The 19,876-nt window shown below is 39.3% G+C and overlaps 1 protein-coding gene across 1 annotated transcript; it reads right to left on the reverse strand.

Annotated features, from left to right (window-relative positions):
• Positions 1-477: 477 nt before the first annotated feature.
• Positions 478-5,642, reverse strand: LOC129893390 (uncharacterized). The gene is made up of 5 exons (XM_055968908.1): positions 4,318-5,642; positions 1,928-3,816; positions 1,046-1,325; positions 827-913; positions 478-574 (listed from the first exon to the last, which is right to left on the reverse strand). The coding sequence occupies exons 1-5, from the start codon at positions 5,640-5,642 to the stop codon at positions 478-480; spliced, it is 3,678 nt and encodes a 1,225-aa protein (XP_055824883.1).
• Between the last annotated feature and the right edge of the window lie 14,234 nt (positions 5,643-19,876).

Here is a 19,876-nt window from a genome sequence, read left to right on the forward strand (position 1 = left end):
ATGTTGAAACTTCTTGGACCTTGTCAAAATAATATATACTGCACTCCTACAAAGTTTGGATGCCTTGGTGTAGGTCCTCAGGTTGCAAAACACCCTACACATCTGACCCTGCTGTATTTTGTTCATAGTCTGCTGTAGGTTCTTGGTTATCACCATGTTCTGTTGTATATTGCTGTAGGGGATGTAGCTCTGGTGTTTAAGAGATGGTGCCTTGCAGTTTGGAATGTTCCATTGCTGATGTATTATGTGCCTGCACACCAAGAAATAACCACACAAGGAATTCCAAGTATCTTGGATATAATTGGGCTGATGCAAGTAATAAAGGGTGGAATCTTGCATGTTTGAATTGTTGTTGGGGGCTGGTGAGTCTCTTGCATGTCTAGCATTTGTCTCCCTTTGTTTGGATATCTGTGGACCTGTACAAACAATTAGCCAAAGACCCACACAAATGTGGGGGAAGTATAGGCTGCTGCAAACCTATAGCCAGCTAGTGGAATTGTTCAGTTGTATGTTGTTGCAAGCTATCTTCAGGAGGAGATCATTACTCATGATCAGCTCCTTAGGGTACCTGCACCTACATACAAAAACAAAGACAAAGCAAAGAAAAGAAAAGACCTCAAACAGTTCTTTGGAGCTAGTTAGCTTTAAATCGGTTAATTTTTTCAAAGTCGCTCGACTAACGTCTCCAATTATCCGATTGAGGTGAAAATTCTTAGGCTTTGCAATTACTATATTTGCTGTGTTCCTGCAACATTTGGAGGTCTTTTGGACAAGATAGAAGCTCCAAATTGTGAAGTGCACCATTGGGAGGCTTAAGTCGACTAACATTTTCAAGGTCGCTCGACTAACGTCTCCAATTATCCGTTGGAGATGAAACTTCTTTGGTTGTGCAAATATAGTATTTTCTGTATCCCTGCAAAGTTTGAAGGTCATTTGGACAAGTTGGAAGCTCCAAGTTGTGAAGTGCTCCATTTGGGGACTTAAGTCGGTTGACTTTTTCAAGGTCGCTCGACTAACGTCTCTAATTATCCGTTTGAGCTGAGACTTCTTGGGATTTGCCTCTACTATATTTGCTGTGATCCTGTGCAATATGGATTCCTTTTGATGTTGCATGGTGCTTTTGTTTGTTGTTGCAGTTGTGGCATGTGCAGGAATTCTGAGTGCCTGACCTTTGTTGTTGTTATTGAATTGCTTGTTTGTGCAGGTGTTGTATGACTGCTGAGTCTCTAAGGCAAGTCCAACCTTGGAACAGCTGTGGTAAATTTCCAGTATACACCTGACTGGCCCTCCACTAGTTGGATGATATGGTGCCTGTGTATTTATACCTACAAGGCCAAAAAGGAGAAAGACAAAGAAGAAAGGTTCTATTCTAATCCTAACCTGTAAAATAAGATTGGTTATTTTAAGAAGGCATAAGCCAAGGGAGGTGTTCCTTTTACCATGGTCCTAACTATAGAACCTTCAAATTGATTATTACTATGCATAGCAATAAGTAATTTGAATAGTAAGTTGGACCAAGGAGGCTGACAAGGTCATGGTGGCTTCTTGATTCTCTTAAGCCTTCTTCTTCTGAAGTTGGCCATTTCCAGTTTGTCAAGCTCAAAGTAAGCTCTTGCCTCTTTGGAAAGCTCTTGTTTATTGAGATATATCTGTGGAGTAGTGCATTTGTGGCTATGTTTGGACAAAACATCAGTTGTAAAATTGGCTTCTCTGTAAGTGTGGCTGCATTTGAAAACCTGGAATTGATGACTGATGTCCTACAGCTGTTGGAGTTGTGTTCTGACAGTCCATGGTGGTTGAGCTAGGTGTTTTATCCATCTGATTACTAGCTCAGAGTCCACTTCAAGGATCACTTTAGTATATCCTAATTGGAGACACCAAGTCAAACCAAAGATGGCTGCCAATATTTCAGATTGGTTGTTTGTACCTTCTCCAAAAGGGGTTGAGAAAGCAAAGAGAAGATCTCCTTGATTGTTCCTTAGCAATCCTCCCCCTCCTATTTTTCCAGGGTTGTGAAGTGCACTACCATCAGTGTTCAGCTTCACCATGTGAGCTGAAGGTTTCCTCCAGTAGACAGTACTAACATTAACTTCATTAGTACATTTTTCCACAAGAAGGACCAGTTCCTTCCATCTATTTGGCCAGCTGATATAAGAGTAGGTAGTGCTTAGAAGGTTGAAGTTATCCTTGAAGACTGAGTAGATCACTCTTGTAATATTGGACTGCTTCCCTCCATATTTGATGGCACATCTATTTTTCCATAAGTTCCAACATATGAAGATTGGAGTTGCTTGTAAGATAAGTTTATGGACCTCATTACTGTAATTACTGGACCACCACCTCATCATCAGGTTTCTAAGGGGTGTGTATTCTTTACTAATACCCAGAGAATCAGAAAATACACTCCAAACCTTCCTGGCAAGGTTTCCAGAAACAAATATATGGTCAATGGTATCCAAACCAGCTCTATGGCAACAGTAACATTGGGCTGGGGCTTCTCCAAAGCTGATAAGTTTTTCATTAGTAGGTAGTTTCCCTCTAAGTGCTCTCCAGAGTAGGAAGGAACACTTAAAAGGAATGTGTTTGTGCCATGTTTGAGAGTTAATTCTTGTCTTACTCCTTTTGTCCCTGATAAGTTCCCAGGCAGAAGAACAACTAAATTCCCCACTGCTATTAGGCTTCCAAGAGGCCTGATCAAGTTTGTGGGGCTGATAGTTGATGTTACTTGCCAGGATGCTAGGTACAAACTGAGGAGGTGCTTTCTGATAGACCAGTTCTGTATTCCATTGACCATTAATCATGAAAGAAGACACCTTAGTATTGTTCTGTCTACTACTGGCTGGCCTGAAATTAGCTAAGGGGCCAACTCCCAACCAATTATCCCACCAAAAGAGGCAAGAACCAGACTGTATCTGCCATTGGATATGAGGCTCAACATTGTGCTTGTTCTTCATGAGGTGCTTCCATATCAGAGACTGTCCTGTGTACCATTTTTTGGTTATAGGATTTGACCTCTGACAGTACTTAGCTTTGAGGAACTCACTCCATAAGGAATTCTTAGTTCTGAATATCCACCATTGTTTGTATTGGAAAGACTTGGCAACATCTGATATTAGTCTCACTCCAATACCACCCTCTTCATAGGGATAACTCAGATTCTTCCAAGAAGACCAATGATATTTCCTCCTTTCATTCTTCCATCCCCAGAAGAAATTGGCTGTGATGCTTTGAATTTGCTTGATAGTGGTTGCAGGAGGGGAACTAGCAGATAACAAGTGAATAGGAAGTGCTTGGATGACATGCTTAATCAAAGTAACTCTTCCTCCATAACTAATTAATTTTGCCTGCCATCCAGCTATCCTAGCCACAACTTTAGCTATAAGCTCAGAATAATAGATGATCCTCTGTCTACCAATGTAAAGAGGACACCCCAGATATGTGATAGGGCTGTTCTTTTGCTTGAAGCCTGTAACTTTCTTGATTCTTCTAACAGTAGAGTTGAATGCATTTGAGGGTACCATGAAGTTACTCTTGTCTCTGTTGATCAATTGGCCTGAAGCATGCTCATAGGTATGTAGTGTCTCCATGATAAGCTTCAAGGTATGAGATCTTCCAGATAAGAATATGATGATGTCATCTGCAAAACTGAGATGATTAATTTGAGGGCCCTTTTTAGCCATCAGGAAACCATGATATTGGGGGTGTTGATGAAGGTTGTTCATGAGCCTGGAGAGGACTTCAGCACCTATGATAAACAAAGCTGGTGATAATGGATCCCCTTGCTTAAGGCCTCTTATGGAATGAAAGAATCCATGCCTTGAACCATTAATAATGATGGAATACCAATTATCAGCCATAATTATCCATACCATATCAATGAAACCTTCTTCAAATCCCATTTTCCTCAAAACTAGACAAGTATAGGACCAAGATACCCTATCATAGGCTTTAGCCATGTCAAGTTTGATAACTACATTGCCTCCTACATTTGGCTTCTTGATCTGGTGTATAATCTCTTGGGCTAGCATAATATTTTCAGAAATGTTCCTGCCTTTGACAAATCCAGATTGGTTAAGGGAAATGAGGTTGGGTAGGATAGGTGCCAGTCTAAGGGAAATGAGTTTGGAGATGATTTTGTTTGTGAAGTTGCTAAGGCTAATTGGTCTATACTGAGAGAGCTTGTTAGGATGGTGTACTTTTGGGAGCAGCACCAAACAAGAGTGAGTAAAGTATTTAGGCATAGCTTGTCCACAAAAGAAAGATAGAATCACTTTAAGGAGGTCCTCTTTTATGATGTTCCAACATGCTTGGAAGAACTTGCCATTCATTCCATCAGGTCCAGCAGCTGAATTGGGATTCATTAAAAACACTACAGTTCTCAACTCCTCCATTGTAGGGATAGCTTTCAGGTTTTTATTATGCTCATCAGTGACCATCCTGGGAATACATTGGAGGGTATGCTCCTGAATTTGTGTCTCCTCACCAGTGAAAATGGCTTGGAAGTGTTCACATGCAGCTTTGGCTATGTTTTCTTCACCTTGTACCCAATTATCATCCTCATTCTGGATCTTATGGATGTATAATTTCCTCCTCCTTCCTCTTATCAAGGCATGAAAATACTTGGAATTCACATCACCCTCTTTGAACCAATGCAACTGAGTTTTTTGCTTTAGCATGGATTCCTCCAGTTTCAGGTATTTTATATACTCTGCATTGATGGCATGGAGCTTTGTTCTGTTCTCTTCAGAATTACTAGAGATTAGCTCTTCCTCTGCATGTCTAGTCTTGTCTTCATATTCTTTAACTTTGGCATATATATCACCAAATTGCAATCTGGACCAAGTACTAAGAGTGGCTGCCAACCTCTTCATTTTCTGATGGAAACACCACATTGGATTACCCTCCATGGTCCTGTTCCAGCAATTACTAACAGTATCCAAGAAAGATGGTTGTTCTGTCCAGCAGTTAAGGAATTTGAAATATTTGGTGTGTTGTTGGTTTTGATCAGTCATCTCCAGCAGTAAGGGGCAGTGATCTGAACCCACAGAGGGTAGATGAGTAATGGTAGTCTGAGGCATCATCTCTAGCCACTTATCGTTGACCATTCCTCTGTCAAGTCTCTTCCAGATTCTGAACATTATACCCCTTAGATTAGACCAAGTGTATCTCTGACCACAAAACCCAAGATCTTGTAGTCCACAGGCTTCTATGATGCTGATGAACTCAAGGCTCTTTTTCATATTATAAGTGACACCTCCCAACTTTTCTTGAGGGTCTGTGATAACATTGAAATCACCTAATGTGCACCATGGAAGGGAGGTGGCTGACTGTTGTAGCATGCTATCCCACAGAGGTCTTCTGAGATGATCTTTGCATTTTGCATATACAAAGGTAACTATGAACTGATTTGGATTCATTACATGATTAAATTCACAAGTAATCAATTGCTCCTCATTTTCCAATATCCTGCAGTCTACATCCTTGGTCCAAAAAAGCCAAATCTTACTATTTGGATTACTAATAGCATGGTCCATGTTGAGTTGATTTCTGAAGTACTGAATCTGAATGCTATCAGAAAAAGGCTCTAGGATGGCAATAATGGGAATTTGATGGATACTCTTAAGAGATTTAAGTCTTTCCATGGCTCCTTGGGTATTAATACCTCTCACATTCCAGCATAGTGTACTAATCATTGAGAGTTTTTGGAAGTGAACAGCCTAGTGTGAGGTCTGGTTGTGCGAGCAGAAATAGTTGGACTGATGGGTTTATTACTGTGACTGGTTCTATGAATTCCTCTAGGGGACAAACCTTGGGAGTTAGCTATTCGTTGAATCTCATCATCATACTCATTTGTGTAAGATGTACCTAAGGGTCTGTTTAAGTGTTCACTGGAAGCATCCTCCTCATCTAGATCCTTCAAGGGTTGGTCCTCATAGTCACCCTCATCTTCAGACTCAATAACTGCATATTCATCCAGGTCAGGAGGGACTTCTATATTAGTATTAGTATTAGTATTGAGGGTGCATTTGGGGAGAGATTGTGTGTATTGTTCTGCAGTTCTGCTTGCAGGATGTTGAGGAGGTGTGTGGTTGTACTGAGTTTGCAAGGGTGTAATATCCATCCCTCCTTGGTCATCCTCCAGCACAAATTGTTGGCATCCAAGGTTAGGATGTTGTTCTTTCACATTGTCTACTACCAGAGGAATTTGTTCCTCGTGAGACAAATTCCTTTCTTCTACTCTTTTTTTTAATGCATCCCTTCTCCTTTTGCTCAGTTTATTCTTCTTTTCATTAGACCCTGTGACACTAGTGCTTGCTACAGACCCTAAATCCTTGGCCATAGATCCCAGCTGAGTATTGTGACTGGTAGTGTCAATATTCCTATTTGTGTGGTCATTAGGCTGATTAATTGTAGGTAAATTTATGTTATGAATTGCAGGGGTTGAGTCTTCTCCCTGAAAATGCAGCATGTGCATTTGAGTTGGGACCTGACAGTTCCCCTGTTGCTGCTGCATATCAACATCCCTTCTGTCAACATGCATTGCATTGTCCTTCAAGCTAATATCTGCTCTTTCCTCCAAGGATTCCTTTGAGTTAACAGGTGCAACTTCTTCCAAGATTTGCAGATTTGTAGGCTGAGTAGGAGTTGTAATGTTGCCCATTTCTAGATTGAAAATAGGAGAAACTGCAGGTCCCAGTTCATGCAATTCTGTTGCCCTATTTTGCACATTCTTTTCGTTTATTTTAGCAGCTGAAAAAATATATGAAGTGGTAGCAGGAGCTCTAGAGTCACTCCTAGGGTCAACCATACTGTTCTCATGCAAAACATGAGACATAACCCCCCCTCTGGGTACCCCTTCCTGCAAGTTAGTTGGCTTCTCCTGAAACCCACCATCCTCACCTCCATTAACTACTTCAGCAGCAACAGTTAAAACATTCAATACATTAAGACTACAGGGGGAGCCATGGGGGATTGGGAGCATTGAGTCGATACCTGATCGATGCTCGCTTTGTACGGTTTGGATTGCGCTGGTCGTAGTGACAGTATTACCATCAATACCTGTAGTTCTGAGTTGAGTGGGTTTATATACCTGTTGAGTGTTACCTTGTATCTTTTGGGTGTTTTGTACGGTTTGGGTCTTCCCTTTGAATTTTCTTCTCTTTTGGGTTTGCCATTGGTTGTTTGGGACTTGATTCCTGTTCTGATTATTTGAGTGTTCCTGTATTTTGTTTCTTCCTCCTTGAGTTGTGGTGGTTGTTTCTTGTAGCGGTACCTGTTGTCTGACACTTACAACATTAGTTAAAACAGTTGGAGAAGAGGTCATACCTGTGTTTTTTGTCGACTCATCTTTCTTTGGCTCTTCTTCCTTGTTTTTGGCCTTATTGCGTTCTGCATCTCTTCTGCTGACTGGGCAGGCTAGAGGAGTATGACCCTGGTGTTTACAATAAGTACAATAAAGTGGTATATCTTCATATTCGATATCCTGCCATCTACCTTCCCCATTTGGGTCATCATTTTCGTCAAAGCCAATCCACACACTTTGGATTCTAGGCTTGGTGATGTCCATTTGGACTTTTACTTTCGCTACGCTACCCCTCGTCTTTTGCATGAAGGCCATGTCTAAGTGCAATACTTGTCCCACGTCCTCCAGCAAAATCGTAACAAATTCTTTGTGGAAACAATGCCATGGGAGCTCCGGGAGTATGACCCATACAGGGAGAATGGGGGTTTCATAGTTTGGATCAAAGGTAGGAGTCCAAACTTGAAATCTCATAAAGACACCTTCAATGTACATGCGCTTGCTATCTAAGACAGTATCTCTATCGTGTTCGTTATCCAGGTCAATATATATATGTCTAGAGTTAAAATGCGTAATCTTGACCTTGCCTCGGAGTTCTGTTTGGGCAATGAATTTCTTTTGAATGACCTCCATCTTGGGCATTGGACTATAGAACTTGCCTATGAGGGTGTACTTACATGATTCTGCCATTTTAATCATGTAGTCCTCTATCTTAAACATAATAGCAGGACAGCCTTGTTTCATTACTCTTTTTGGGGTTGTAATGTCAATTTTGGTAGTATTCTCAGTTTGTGTAGCTCTCAGCCGTGTGGCCATGGATTGTTTTGCTATAAGGGGCGGAGGGTGATTTGTGGTGACCGGTTGGTTGATAGGGGGCTTGGTCTTTGGAGGTAGCGCACTGGGGGTTAGGGTCACTACCGGATTTCTAGAGTTTTTTGGGTCGTATTTTTGGAAATTAGAAGATATTGGAGGGAAGTCTGAACTGGGAGGGTATTTGGTACTTTTAGGATTAGTTAAGGTGCTAGGATTATCTGGGGAAACATTTTTGGGCACTAAAAGACTGTTTTCGACTCTATTATCACAAGATGGAAATTTGGAATTTGAGTTAGAGGTGTCTAAAAATTGTGGCGTTTGGTTTAAAACGTTCGTACTGATATGGGGGTTAGTAATACCTTGAGAATTTCTTTGGGCGTTCACCGGATGAGTGTTTTCGGTGATTTTTACGTTAGGTTCAATTCTAGTATTGGCATTTGGTGTGTTAGGATAGTCATTTTTTGAATTTAAATTTTTTTGATGGATATTGTATTGGTGCGTATTATTATTCAAACTAGAAACATTTTTTCCGATCGCCGGAGTTCCGGTGTCGCCGTTGCCAGTGTTAGTACTCAAATTGGCAACCCTAATTGATAAATTCGAATTGATAGGGACCATACCTGAAGGGGCTTTTTGTGTTTCTGGACTCCTCTCTTCAAGATAAATAGGTTGACATTGCCAATTTTGGAATTGGAGCTTTGCCGCTGCGCCGCCTCCGACAGTTTGGATTGGAACCCTAATTTCCAAATTGGAGGAGATAGGTGTTGTTGCTGATGGGGCTTTTTGGTTCATTGTGTTCCTTGTAAGATCGTCTACCAAACCCCAGAACAATTTGTATTTTCGCCACCAGACGCGGCGACGCCGCCACTATCGGAAATCACTTCACCGCCGGAATTCTTCAAATTGATATTCGACGAGTTTGGCTTTGTGTATGGCGGCGATTTTTGGATGGTTGTATTCGTATTGTTCTCCTCTACAAGATGGCATTGGTCTTGACTCTCGAATGTCGCCAGAACGCCGACGTCGGAATTCAACAGTGTGTCGCCGGCGATGCCGTCACCCATTGGAGCTGGGCTTTTAGTATGAGGTGCGCCTGGGACCCCAGTCGCTTAAGCGACTTAGGTGGTTACTTTTGCATTCCCTGGGGTTCTTTTTAAGACCCAAATTTCAATTATTTGGTGAACTTCAAAGGGTGATATCTCTCTCGTTTTAAGTCAAAATTGAGTGTTTCAAAGGCTGAGTTGTGTGGAATTATTGAGGCTACGAATAAGATATTCAAAAAGTGTCAAAGAGGCTTCGTTGAAGGTAAATTTCCAGTTTTAGCTGCTGTCCCATAGCTTTAATGGTGTTTTAATGTTGAAAATATTGCATTACTTATTTTGGGCTGTTTCGAGCCCCGAATTGTGTTATGTTTTGGGACACAAGTTCAGAAAGATGTTTAAAACCTTTCATGGAGTCAATTTCAAAATTCTCGATGTGGGTCCCACTTTTCCATTTAGACTTCGAAATTGGTTTGTCTTTGATTTTAGTAATTTTAGTATTAAAATGACCATATTGACGTAGTGTACCTATTTTTGATAGTGTGGTAGCGTTCAGAGGCCATTCGGAAAGGAAAAGCTCTGGTTCTTTATTTTGGAGCACGCGGGATTGGCCTACAAGTAGGCTATGACTTCCCTCTCTTTAGATTGAGCTCGAGAATGTGAATGTTTATTGATTAGTTAGAATTTGGGTTATGTAGCTATTGAATAATGCTTAGGTGCTTAGAAATCATGTTTCAAGCCTATTCCGAGAATTATCGGGTGCTTGTGAACATGTTATTTTCCATTATTGATCATCCTTGCATTTTGGTATTCAAATACTTGGTTTGTTGTTTATATGGAGCATATTTGGCCTTAGTCTAGGTTTAAGTAATGCTTGCCTTAGAAATGCATGATTCAGACCCTCTAGGCCTTAATCTTTCCCCAATGTTGCTTCGGCCGACTTAGATTCCTATAGACTGGTGTAGCAAACTTGAGTCTGATAGTTGAGCCTTACCTAGGAGGTAATCTTGCTCCAAAGATGCTCTATCCTTATTTTCCTGATTCTACGGCTTTGCGAGTTTCAAAGGCGACATTGAGCTCTGTTCTGCAATTCAAGATTGGGTTTCGGTTCAACTCAGGTGATTTAATTGACTGGCTAGGTGTGGTCAGTTTTCCACTAGCATTTATCACGATACATCATTTGGGGCACTTTCAGCAGCTATATTAGCATTTATGGTGAGCATCCAAATTCAAGCTTCGGCCTCGACCACATTGATACTTTTGAAGAACATCCGGTTAGAGGTCCGACCTCAATCACTCAGATACTTATAAAGAGCATCTGGTTAGAGGTCCGACCTCGGTTACATTGATACTTCTGGTAGGTTACTTTGATACTTCTGTTGAGCGTCCGGTTAGAGGGCCGACCTCCGTACTTTCGGATTCTACTGGTCTATTTTGAGTTTCTAGTTCTGCATTCTCCAGTCTTGGGTTCTCAGGTTCAGCTCTTGGTAGTTATAACTATTTTATGTACTCGTCGAGCTTATGGGGTCCGTTCAGGTTTTTATTCAAACTTGGGCATGAGTGTACCTTCTAGAATTATAGGGGTCCAATTAGGTGTAGTTAGTTTGTAGATTACTGTAGTTAGGGTCTTTCTACATTTGTGTGCATTACTTTACTTTAGACTTCCTCTCCTGACCTTTTCTCTGTTCTATTTCTTCTTTTCATATTGCTTTTACTTTTCAAGCTCAGTTGGCCTATGATGCCTACTAGATACCTATTATCTTGGTAATTATATTACACTTTGTATTTGTTTTTCATGATGCAGGTCCGAGCACCAGTGGCTAGTGTTGATTCGAGCTTATAGTAGTCTGATCCGGAAACTGGGGTGAGCAATTGACATTTTGTACTGTTCCAGTCCCCATCTTTATATATTTGACTAGTCTTTTATTTTTGAGAAAAGTCTTATTTTTGTGGTCCACTTTTGGGACTTGTACTCTTTGTTTAGACAACTCTATACTTATGAATTCCAGATTCTAGAAGGGATCATTTTGTATGTATGTTCTGCTTGATTGTCTTGTATATCTTTGAATTGCTTACTCATTTAGTTTCTACCCTTAAACCCATTACTTGTTGTTCCAGGTTATGGATTGGCTCACCTACTGGTGGGTTATAGTAAGTTCCATCATGACTTGAGGAATCGAGTCTTGACAAGTTGGTATTAGAACCCTAGATTTACCGATCTAACTTGTACAGAGCTAACGTCTAGTAGAGTCCTACGAATTAGTGCGGAGACATCCGTGACTTATCTTCGGGAGGCTACAGGTTGTCATAATGAATATCTCCTCTTTGTTTTGCTTTCATGCTATGTGTGTCTTATTGGTTCCTTGAAATCTCACTTGTTCCATTCTTTCTTAGAATGGCTCACATGCGTAGAGCAGCGGCTAGGGGTAATGGACCCGGGCCTGCAAAAAGAGCCTCAGCTAGGGCTGCGGCTCTAGACCTTCATGCAAGGCTCTCTCATATTTTAGCGGCTATAGGGGAGATATGGAAGGCACCAACTCCATCCCCAGCACCGACTCCAATTCCAGCTCCAACACCGCAGGGTCAACCTACAATAGTGGCCCTAGAGGTTTAACCACTACCTGTTTATGTCACCGCACAACTGGTTTAAGGGAATGAGATTATGACACTACCCGAGCAGAAGATGCTTGTGGTATTTATGAGATTATCGGTGTTGATATTTACTAGGGTGATTGGGGAGGACGTCCATGAGTTCTTTACTACATTCCACGAATAACTTCAGTCTTTAGGCCTTTTGAAGTCGTGAGAAGCTGATTTTATTGCTCAATAGTTCTGCAGACTAGCTAGGTAGTGGTGGAGCTTGTACTTGAAATATAGGCTGCTGGGTCGCCTCCTATATCTTGGGATGAGTTCTCAGAGGCTTTCTTAGCCCATTTCATACCACGAAGCATCAAGGACATGCTTCGTGATCAGTTCTCCAGGTTGAAGTAGGACTCCATGACTATCTTAGTGTATGAGGCGAGGTTCCATGAGCTGTCTCGTCATGCCACCATGATCTTACCCATAAAAAGAGGAAAGAGTATATTGCTTTATACGTGGGTTGCGGTACTGGATGAGGGTTGATATGGAACATCTGTATTCAGTAGGCCATTCATTTCTTGATGTGGTCGATCATGCACAGTCTATGAAGCATATTTATCGTGAAGCCCAAGGGGGTGACGATAAGAGGGCTTACTACTAAGGCTATTAATGTGGGTCCCAAACTAGAGGGAGGGAATTTTATGATCTACCAGAGGTTCCAGCAGGGTCAGTCTAGCTGGCCTATTCAGGCGGCATTACCTGCTTCTAAGGGCTGCCAACATCAGCAGGGTGGTCCTAGCGTGGGCTAGAGTTTGACGGGATTAGATACAGGTTCTTCAGGTCATGGTGGCTATATCCTTACGAGTCAATCTTCTCGAGGCTGTTATGACTATAGTAGCTTAGACCATTGGTCCAGAGAGTGCCCCAAGTGAGGGAAAAGGGCGATTGTACAACTCCCCCTACATCTATACTAGTGACACTAGTGCCTTCTCGAGTTAAAGGCGATGGTCAGGATCAGGATCATTGGGGTAGCCAACAAGGGGCTAGTGGCAGAGCATAGGGAGACAGGTCAGACAGTAGATCAGACGCACCAAGTAGAGGTGCTTAGGGCTATTTCTATGCAGTCCTAGTGAGGGTAGGGGCTGAGGCATCTGATGATGTCATTATAGGTATGCTTCTATTATGCACCAGCCTGCCACAATTTTATTTGATCCGGGATCCACATTTTCATATTTATCTGTTTATTATGCTCCTTGTTTGGGCTATGAGGTTAGAGTCCTAGGTAGAGAAGGTTCACCTTTTAACCACAGTGAGTGATTACTTAGTAGCGGATTAGGTATTGTGATTTTGCTTAGTGACTATCCAGGGGCATGATGCTAGGGTTGATCTCATTCTGCTAGATATGTTAGATTTTGATGTGAATATGGGCATGGACTGGTTATCCCCTTACCTTGCAGTCTTGTACTGCTACACCAAGACCGTTACCTTAGCCATTCATGGCATTCCTCCATTATTGTGGCAGGGTGCTTATAATCACACATCGATGGGGATTATCTCTTTTATGCGGGCTCGGCTGTTGGTTTCTTTAGGTTGTCTAGCTTATTTGGCCTATGTGCGAGATATTAGTAGGGAGGGCCGTTCAGTTGACTCAGTCTCTGTGGTTAGACATTATGCGGATGTGTTCCCTACAGACCTACTTGGCCTTCCCCAAGAGCATAATATTGATTTTGTCATTGACTTGGAGCCAGGCACCCGTCCTATCTCTATTACACTTTATCCAATGGAACCTGTAGAGCTCAGGGAGCTAAGTGTTAATCTTGAGGACCTCTTAGGTAAGGGTAAAGAACCGTTACCCCATGTCTCACATTGATGACTTATTTGATCAGATTTAGGGTTCTGCGATATTTTCTAAGATTGACTTGAGATCTGGTTACCATTAGCTGAGGATTAGGGCAGCAAACACTCCTTAACACCGCATGTAGGACTGGTTACAGCTACTATAAGTTCCCTAAGATGTTTTTTTGGTTGACTAATGCCCCTTCCGCCTTCATGGAATTGATGAATAGGGTGCTCAGGGCATACCTTGATTCATTTGTCATTTTATTCATTGATGACATATTGGAATACTCACAGATTCAGAGTGAGCATGAGCAACATTTGAAGATAGTGCTCTAGACTTTGAGAGATCATCAGCTTTATGTCAAACTCTCAAGGTTTCTTTGAGTCCAAAATATCATTTCCAAGTTAGTAGCATATTTGGTTTGTGTTCGGAAGCTTCTGGATAATTTTTGGGTAAGTTTCTATATTTTTTGGGTGCTTTGGCGTTGTTTCAACAAATTGTGCCAACTAAAAGATTTATTATTAGTTTTAAGGAACAAAAATTATTTTGAAGCTTCTGAAAGTTTGAGCATGAATTATAGGTCTGATCTCCAAATTATGATACATTTATGCGAAGCCAAGATTGGACATTTATCGCAAAATATGAAATTATTGTTTACCAAGCAGAAACGATATTTGATTGGGCAAATGAGTATGAAATTGAGTTTTGATTGAACGAGAAGGTCCATATCATTATTCAAGATATTTAGGAAAAAGGAATTGGGTCATGTCGCTATAGTGTGAGGAAGTTACGAGTCTTTTAGTGAAATATTAAGTCATTTGTTTCTGGTGCAAAATATTATTGTACAGGGATATAAATTTTAGACTGTATTCATTTGGTATTTTGAGCATATCAGGGGTTCTAGAGTTTGGAATGGAGTGATTCTTGCATCTTTCTTCTCAATTTAATATGGGAGTTAGTATCCGATCCTCAATTCGGCATTTTCTCATGATTTCTTCATTTGGTTTTCTTTCTCTATTCGTAAATTTTTGTGGAAAAATTTGAGGTTTTATCGATTTGGACTCCATTTTTGATGAAAAAGATATATTTAGGATCCTTATGTTATGGGTAAACTTATTTTGGCATTAACATATTTATTCATCAATTATTTTCATTATCTAAACCACGTATAATTTAGAATTTTTTTGGTAAAGTTAAGTTTGATAAATTGAGGATTTCAATGTCGATTTTAACTCCATTTTCGATGGAATTTAATATTTGAACTTTTTAAAGCATGAGTAAGATATTTTCAAGAAATATTTTAGATTTGAGTTGGCATTTTAGATTCGGGTATTGAGGGTATTCTCAAGAACATAAAATTTAGTAAAATTGATTATTATGAACTGATTTCAACATCACTTTCGAAATGGCTTTAACCGTTATATTCCAAATGCTTTGTGGAATATTTTTGTGTAGAAATTTTCAAACTTGAACCTCATTTTCAAAATCAGAATTTGAGTTGTTTTGAACTTTTTATCTATATTTTGTGATTTTTGGTGTTGTTAGTTCCAGAATCTTATTATAAATCATTATTTGATTAGATTGTGGAGATTTTGCTACTATTCAGAAGGAAAATGCTCAAGTTTTGGATCAATTACATTTTGACTAAGGCAAGTGAACTTCTAAAATCCCATAAATCATATAGAATTCTTGAATTTCCTTTCTTGTATGTGTTGGGGAGTAATGAGAATTATGTGATGGATTCCTTAATTACATAAATTAATCTTAATCAATGGATGGGTAATAAAAAGGCTATGTGTTGCTAATTCATGGGATTGAACCGTGTGATATCTTGTTATTAATGTGTTGTTGATGAAATAGTTTGATAGCCTCATTGTGATTGTGAACTCCTTGACTTTGTCATTCCTTATTATTGTGTGAACATACCGATTTGCATTTTATTCTTAAACACTGTGATGAGATGAACATGATATGTTATGCTGAGGTCATTTTCGGTGAGTCTGTGATGCCAAGTTCATCTTTGGCAAGTGTGTGATGCCGAGGTCATTATTGGCGAGCTTGTGTTGTCGAGGTCATTATTAGCGATATTGTGTTCTTGAGGTCATTTTCAATCAGAGTGTGATACTGAGGTCATTGCCAGAGAGAGTGTATGACGTCGAAGTCAGTTTTGGCGAGAGTCTAATGCTAAGGTCATTGGCGGCTAATGTGAATGATCTCAAATATTGATTGTGCATGAGCATCCTTACATATTTATGTGTGGTGTATTGATTCTTGTGATTGATCCATGTGACACTTGTGATTCTTGACTTGTGATGATTTAACTGTGATCATGAAACTTATTTGAATTGTTCTTTATGAACTCTAGGTTAGGCTGATTTATGTGCAAGTTGTAGTTTTGGAGGTTCGGTTGGGATGAAATGAGTTCCTATATTTTGTTCGATATGCCTAGTTTTATTAGTTGACTTGCTGAGTACCATATTATTGGTGTTCACTCCTTGCTTCTACACTTGCATAGGTTTCGAACTCGAGCTATGAGTTTGAGTCATACCTTTTTCATACGAGGCATCGAGGTGACTTTGAGAGGTAGTTGATTGACACTTGGTGATCTCCCTTGTCCCTTTACTTATGTTTTGTTCTATTTGAGACACAGATATTTGAGACTTGTATTTATCTTTTCTTCTGTATTTATTAGGGGCTTATAAACATGACAACCAGGTTTTGGGAGTTATTTGAGATTATTTAAGACTTCTGCATTTGTATATCTGATCTATTTAGGTAATTTTGCATTAGTTTTTGTTATTAATAGGTTTAGGCTGACTTGTTTTGGTGGAATAGGACAAGTGCTATCACACTCAATTTTGGGTCTTGATAAAATGGTATTAAAGTTCTAGGTTCATAGGTTTTACGTGTATACAAGACAAGTCTAATAGAGTCTCGAGGATCGGTGGGGAGATGTATGTTACTTATTTTCGAGAGGCTATGATGACTTTTAGGAAAAATCTTCACTTCTTGATTCTCTATCATGCATTCTTGGTCCGATATAATTTCTATTGCTTCACTCTATTCTCTCACTTATAGTGATGACTTGTGCTTGGTTATATGTACATGCAGTTAGGATATCATTGTAGGATTTTGGAGTTAGATCTGGTACTAACGCAGAAGTGATAGACTTATGAAAATGATGTTTTATCAGACATGAAATGCTCTACACTTCCAAGAGATTAAGTAAGTTTATAGTTCAATGATGCATCTTGAGGATATTCGTATGATAAGGATGAATAATAGTTTGAGGGACATTATGAATGTCTTATCTTTTCTAGTTAGTGAATCAGTAGTGGGAATAGTCCTTATGTTGCTTATATAATAGCTAAAGTGGTTCGACAATTGAGAATGGTATAATTAAGGGAATGAATATGTAATGAGCACTTTAAGTTTGGAGACTACAGTTAGTAAAGTTATCCAAACAAGAATGGGTTGCTTAGTGTATGATGAGAAGGATGTTGCGCCAATTAGGATCATAATTTCTACTACAGTTTCATAGAATGGGTGTATCTCAAGAAAGGTTATAATATGATTACTACTGCGGTACTGAGTTTACTTTGTTAGGGTTATGGGTTATGTTACATTTGCTATCAACTTGGCCTACAAAAGTGTGCATATCGCTTTTGGTCGGAGGGTGAACGATTTTGGCAATGTGTTGAAGTTACTTAAGGAGTGGAAAGGTGTAGGATATCGGAGTATGAACTTCTTGGTGGGTATTATTGTTCCAGTGGTGGATCTAGAGAATTCTCACGATGTGGTACTAGTGATTTATGGAAGTGGAGACATTGGTTGTCAAGTGTAAATACTAGCTACTTAAAGAGTTATCCGTTGTTTCACCTACTCGGGTAATGAAGTTCGATGTTGCATTCATATTTGATAAACCAACTGGTTGTTACTACTGATGTTTGAGTTATGCATTGTTTATAAGGAAAATTCTAGTGGTGGATCTTTGGTAGTATTAATGTGTTTAGATGGTAAAGTGTATTTCGAGGATCTAATTAGGGACTGGAGATTTCATTATGGGCTAAAATGAGTGAATTGATATTGAGATGATAAGCATATGGGTAAAGAAACTCCCAACAAGTATACTTATGTGTGAGTAGTTGAGAATGCTTATAAGAAAGTGCATGGTTTGGGTTGTAGAGCTTTTGATTGTTAAAGGGCCTAATGAAGTGTTTCACTTGAAGTTTTTGGTTTAGAGTATGAGGTAAAATATCATGGGGTTTTGGTCAAAGGATAGGATTGGTAAATGAGTTAACGAAAGGAACAAGAGTCTTGTACATTAAAGAGTTCAAAGTATTTAGAATTATGTTATTGGTGCAATTTAAGAAATGTCAAGAGATAAGACATCGCATATAGATCCTTGGTTCAAAGTTGAAGATTGTATGGATTTTTGCCTTTGAGTTTAGATATGACCATGCAAGGTGGGTTGGTTCAACATAGACTTATAAAATGTTTATCAATGACTTTTCTATAGATTTGGTTTTGATTTAGGTGAAAATAAAGTGATGTATAGGAGATTTTGCATTTTATGTTCGGTCAGATTATTCAAGTTATGGTAGGTGACTTATGGGTGCACTATAGGAAGGACTTACCGTAGTTCTACATGGTTATTGAAGATTTTAAGTTGGATTGATGATACTTTGCTGAAAGAAACTACAAATACTAGTATTATTAGTTACACAGACACTTCATGGGGAATAAAGGTTATGTGCTTATGGTATACATAATTCTTGGAGTGATCAAGGATTTCTCTAAGATTTGGCATGAGTATACAATTGTTTAAATGGTGATTGAGGCATGTCATATGAAAGGTTGCATGTAGTTGATATTGAGTTCTAATTTAATAGCTTTAGCTCAATGCAAAAGCACTATCAGATTTAGAAATAGTGTTATCAGCCTTGGGTAGGACCAGTTTCTGACATGAAATACTCAGAGTAGGTTTGGGGCAGATAGAAATCCTTCCTTTCGGAAAAAAAGAGAAGTTATAATTTTGAGTTACGAACAATGGCAATGTGTTTTCTAAGGAGTTTTGGCACTATTAAAGGTTTATGAATCATAATTAGAGGATCAGTTAGGTCATGATATTTTAATGGCATCAGATTTTTGGTTTTAATTGTAGGATTATGGTGAATATGTTGGGTTTTGATGAAAAAGTAGGTTTCGAACTATGTTGGTGATCAATCAAATATCATAGCAGAGAGAAGTCAAATGGGTGTGAGAAATTTTAAATGTGTAAACCATAGAGGGAGTATTTTGAGTAAGACATACGAGAATTTTGGCCAGTTAGGTTATAATAGTGTTACTGCATGTTCGAACCTTGTTGAGAGTTTTTGTATGAGATCTATCATGGGAAATTTTAGTTTCTCGATAGTCTTGGTATTTATCTTATCATTGAGGACATGCTTCAACTATATGTAATTTTCTTTGAGGGCATTGGGTCTTGTTCTGCCGTCTTCAGGAGTTGTCTACAATCACAACTACTATTCCAGAATCCTGACAATGTTATTAATAGTTTTGTATGTATGGGTGTGTATCATTCACCGGGTGATTACTTGATCATCTCATTCTTTGGGTTAGATAAGTTGAATTCTCCCTTGATGAGTACACGTTGTCTAAGGATTAGGTTTTGTAGTTCAAGCTCATGGAAGGAGTATGTTAAGAGAGTAGAATTTTGCTAAGATTTATGATGGCTTGTGTATTATGAGTGTTTGATGATTGGTTCTTGTTCACTGCTAGTTTTAGTAGGTATTGGTTCAAAATTCTCTCATGGTTATGTGAGAAACAATTCATCCTGGTAGTTGTGTTGTGGTTTAAAGGGTTTCGGTTCAGGTTGGGTTCATGGGTTAGTCTGTGACTTGATAATCACTCCTCATTTGTAGATCTTGTAATTTTTTATTTGGAAGTTCAGTTCTTGGTTGTGGGTACTAATTGTATGGTCCTAAGAATGAGGCCCTTTGGAGAGGCAATTACTGACTTTGGACATTATGCCTCAGGTTCTTGGTAACGTCGAGTGTTTTTCTTTCTTCTTCTTTATCATTGAGGATGAACATGTGTTTTAGTGGTAGATAATGTAATGACCCTGAAGGTCAGTTTTAGAAATTCTTGGAAACTTATCATTTTATCCCTCCTAATAGTTGTCCGAGTCATGTTTAATCAATTGCGAAGTTGATTTTGAAATTTTATCGAAAAGTTGTGATTCTTGGAAGTTTTTAAGTTTTGGTGACTTTAAAATGTTAAAAGTGATTTTTGATATCAACT

Source organism: Solanum dulcamara, chromosome 1 (genome assembly GCF_947179165.1).
Source record: "Solanum dulcamara chromosome 1, daSolDulc1.2, whole genome shotgun sequence".
Taxonomy (NCBI): domain Eukaryota; kingdom Viridiplantae; phylum Streptophyta; class Magnoliopsida; order Solanales; family Solanaceae; genus Solanum; species Solanum dulcamara.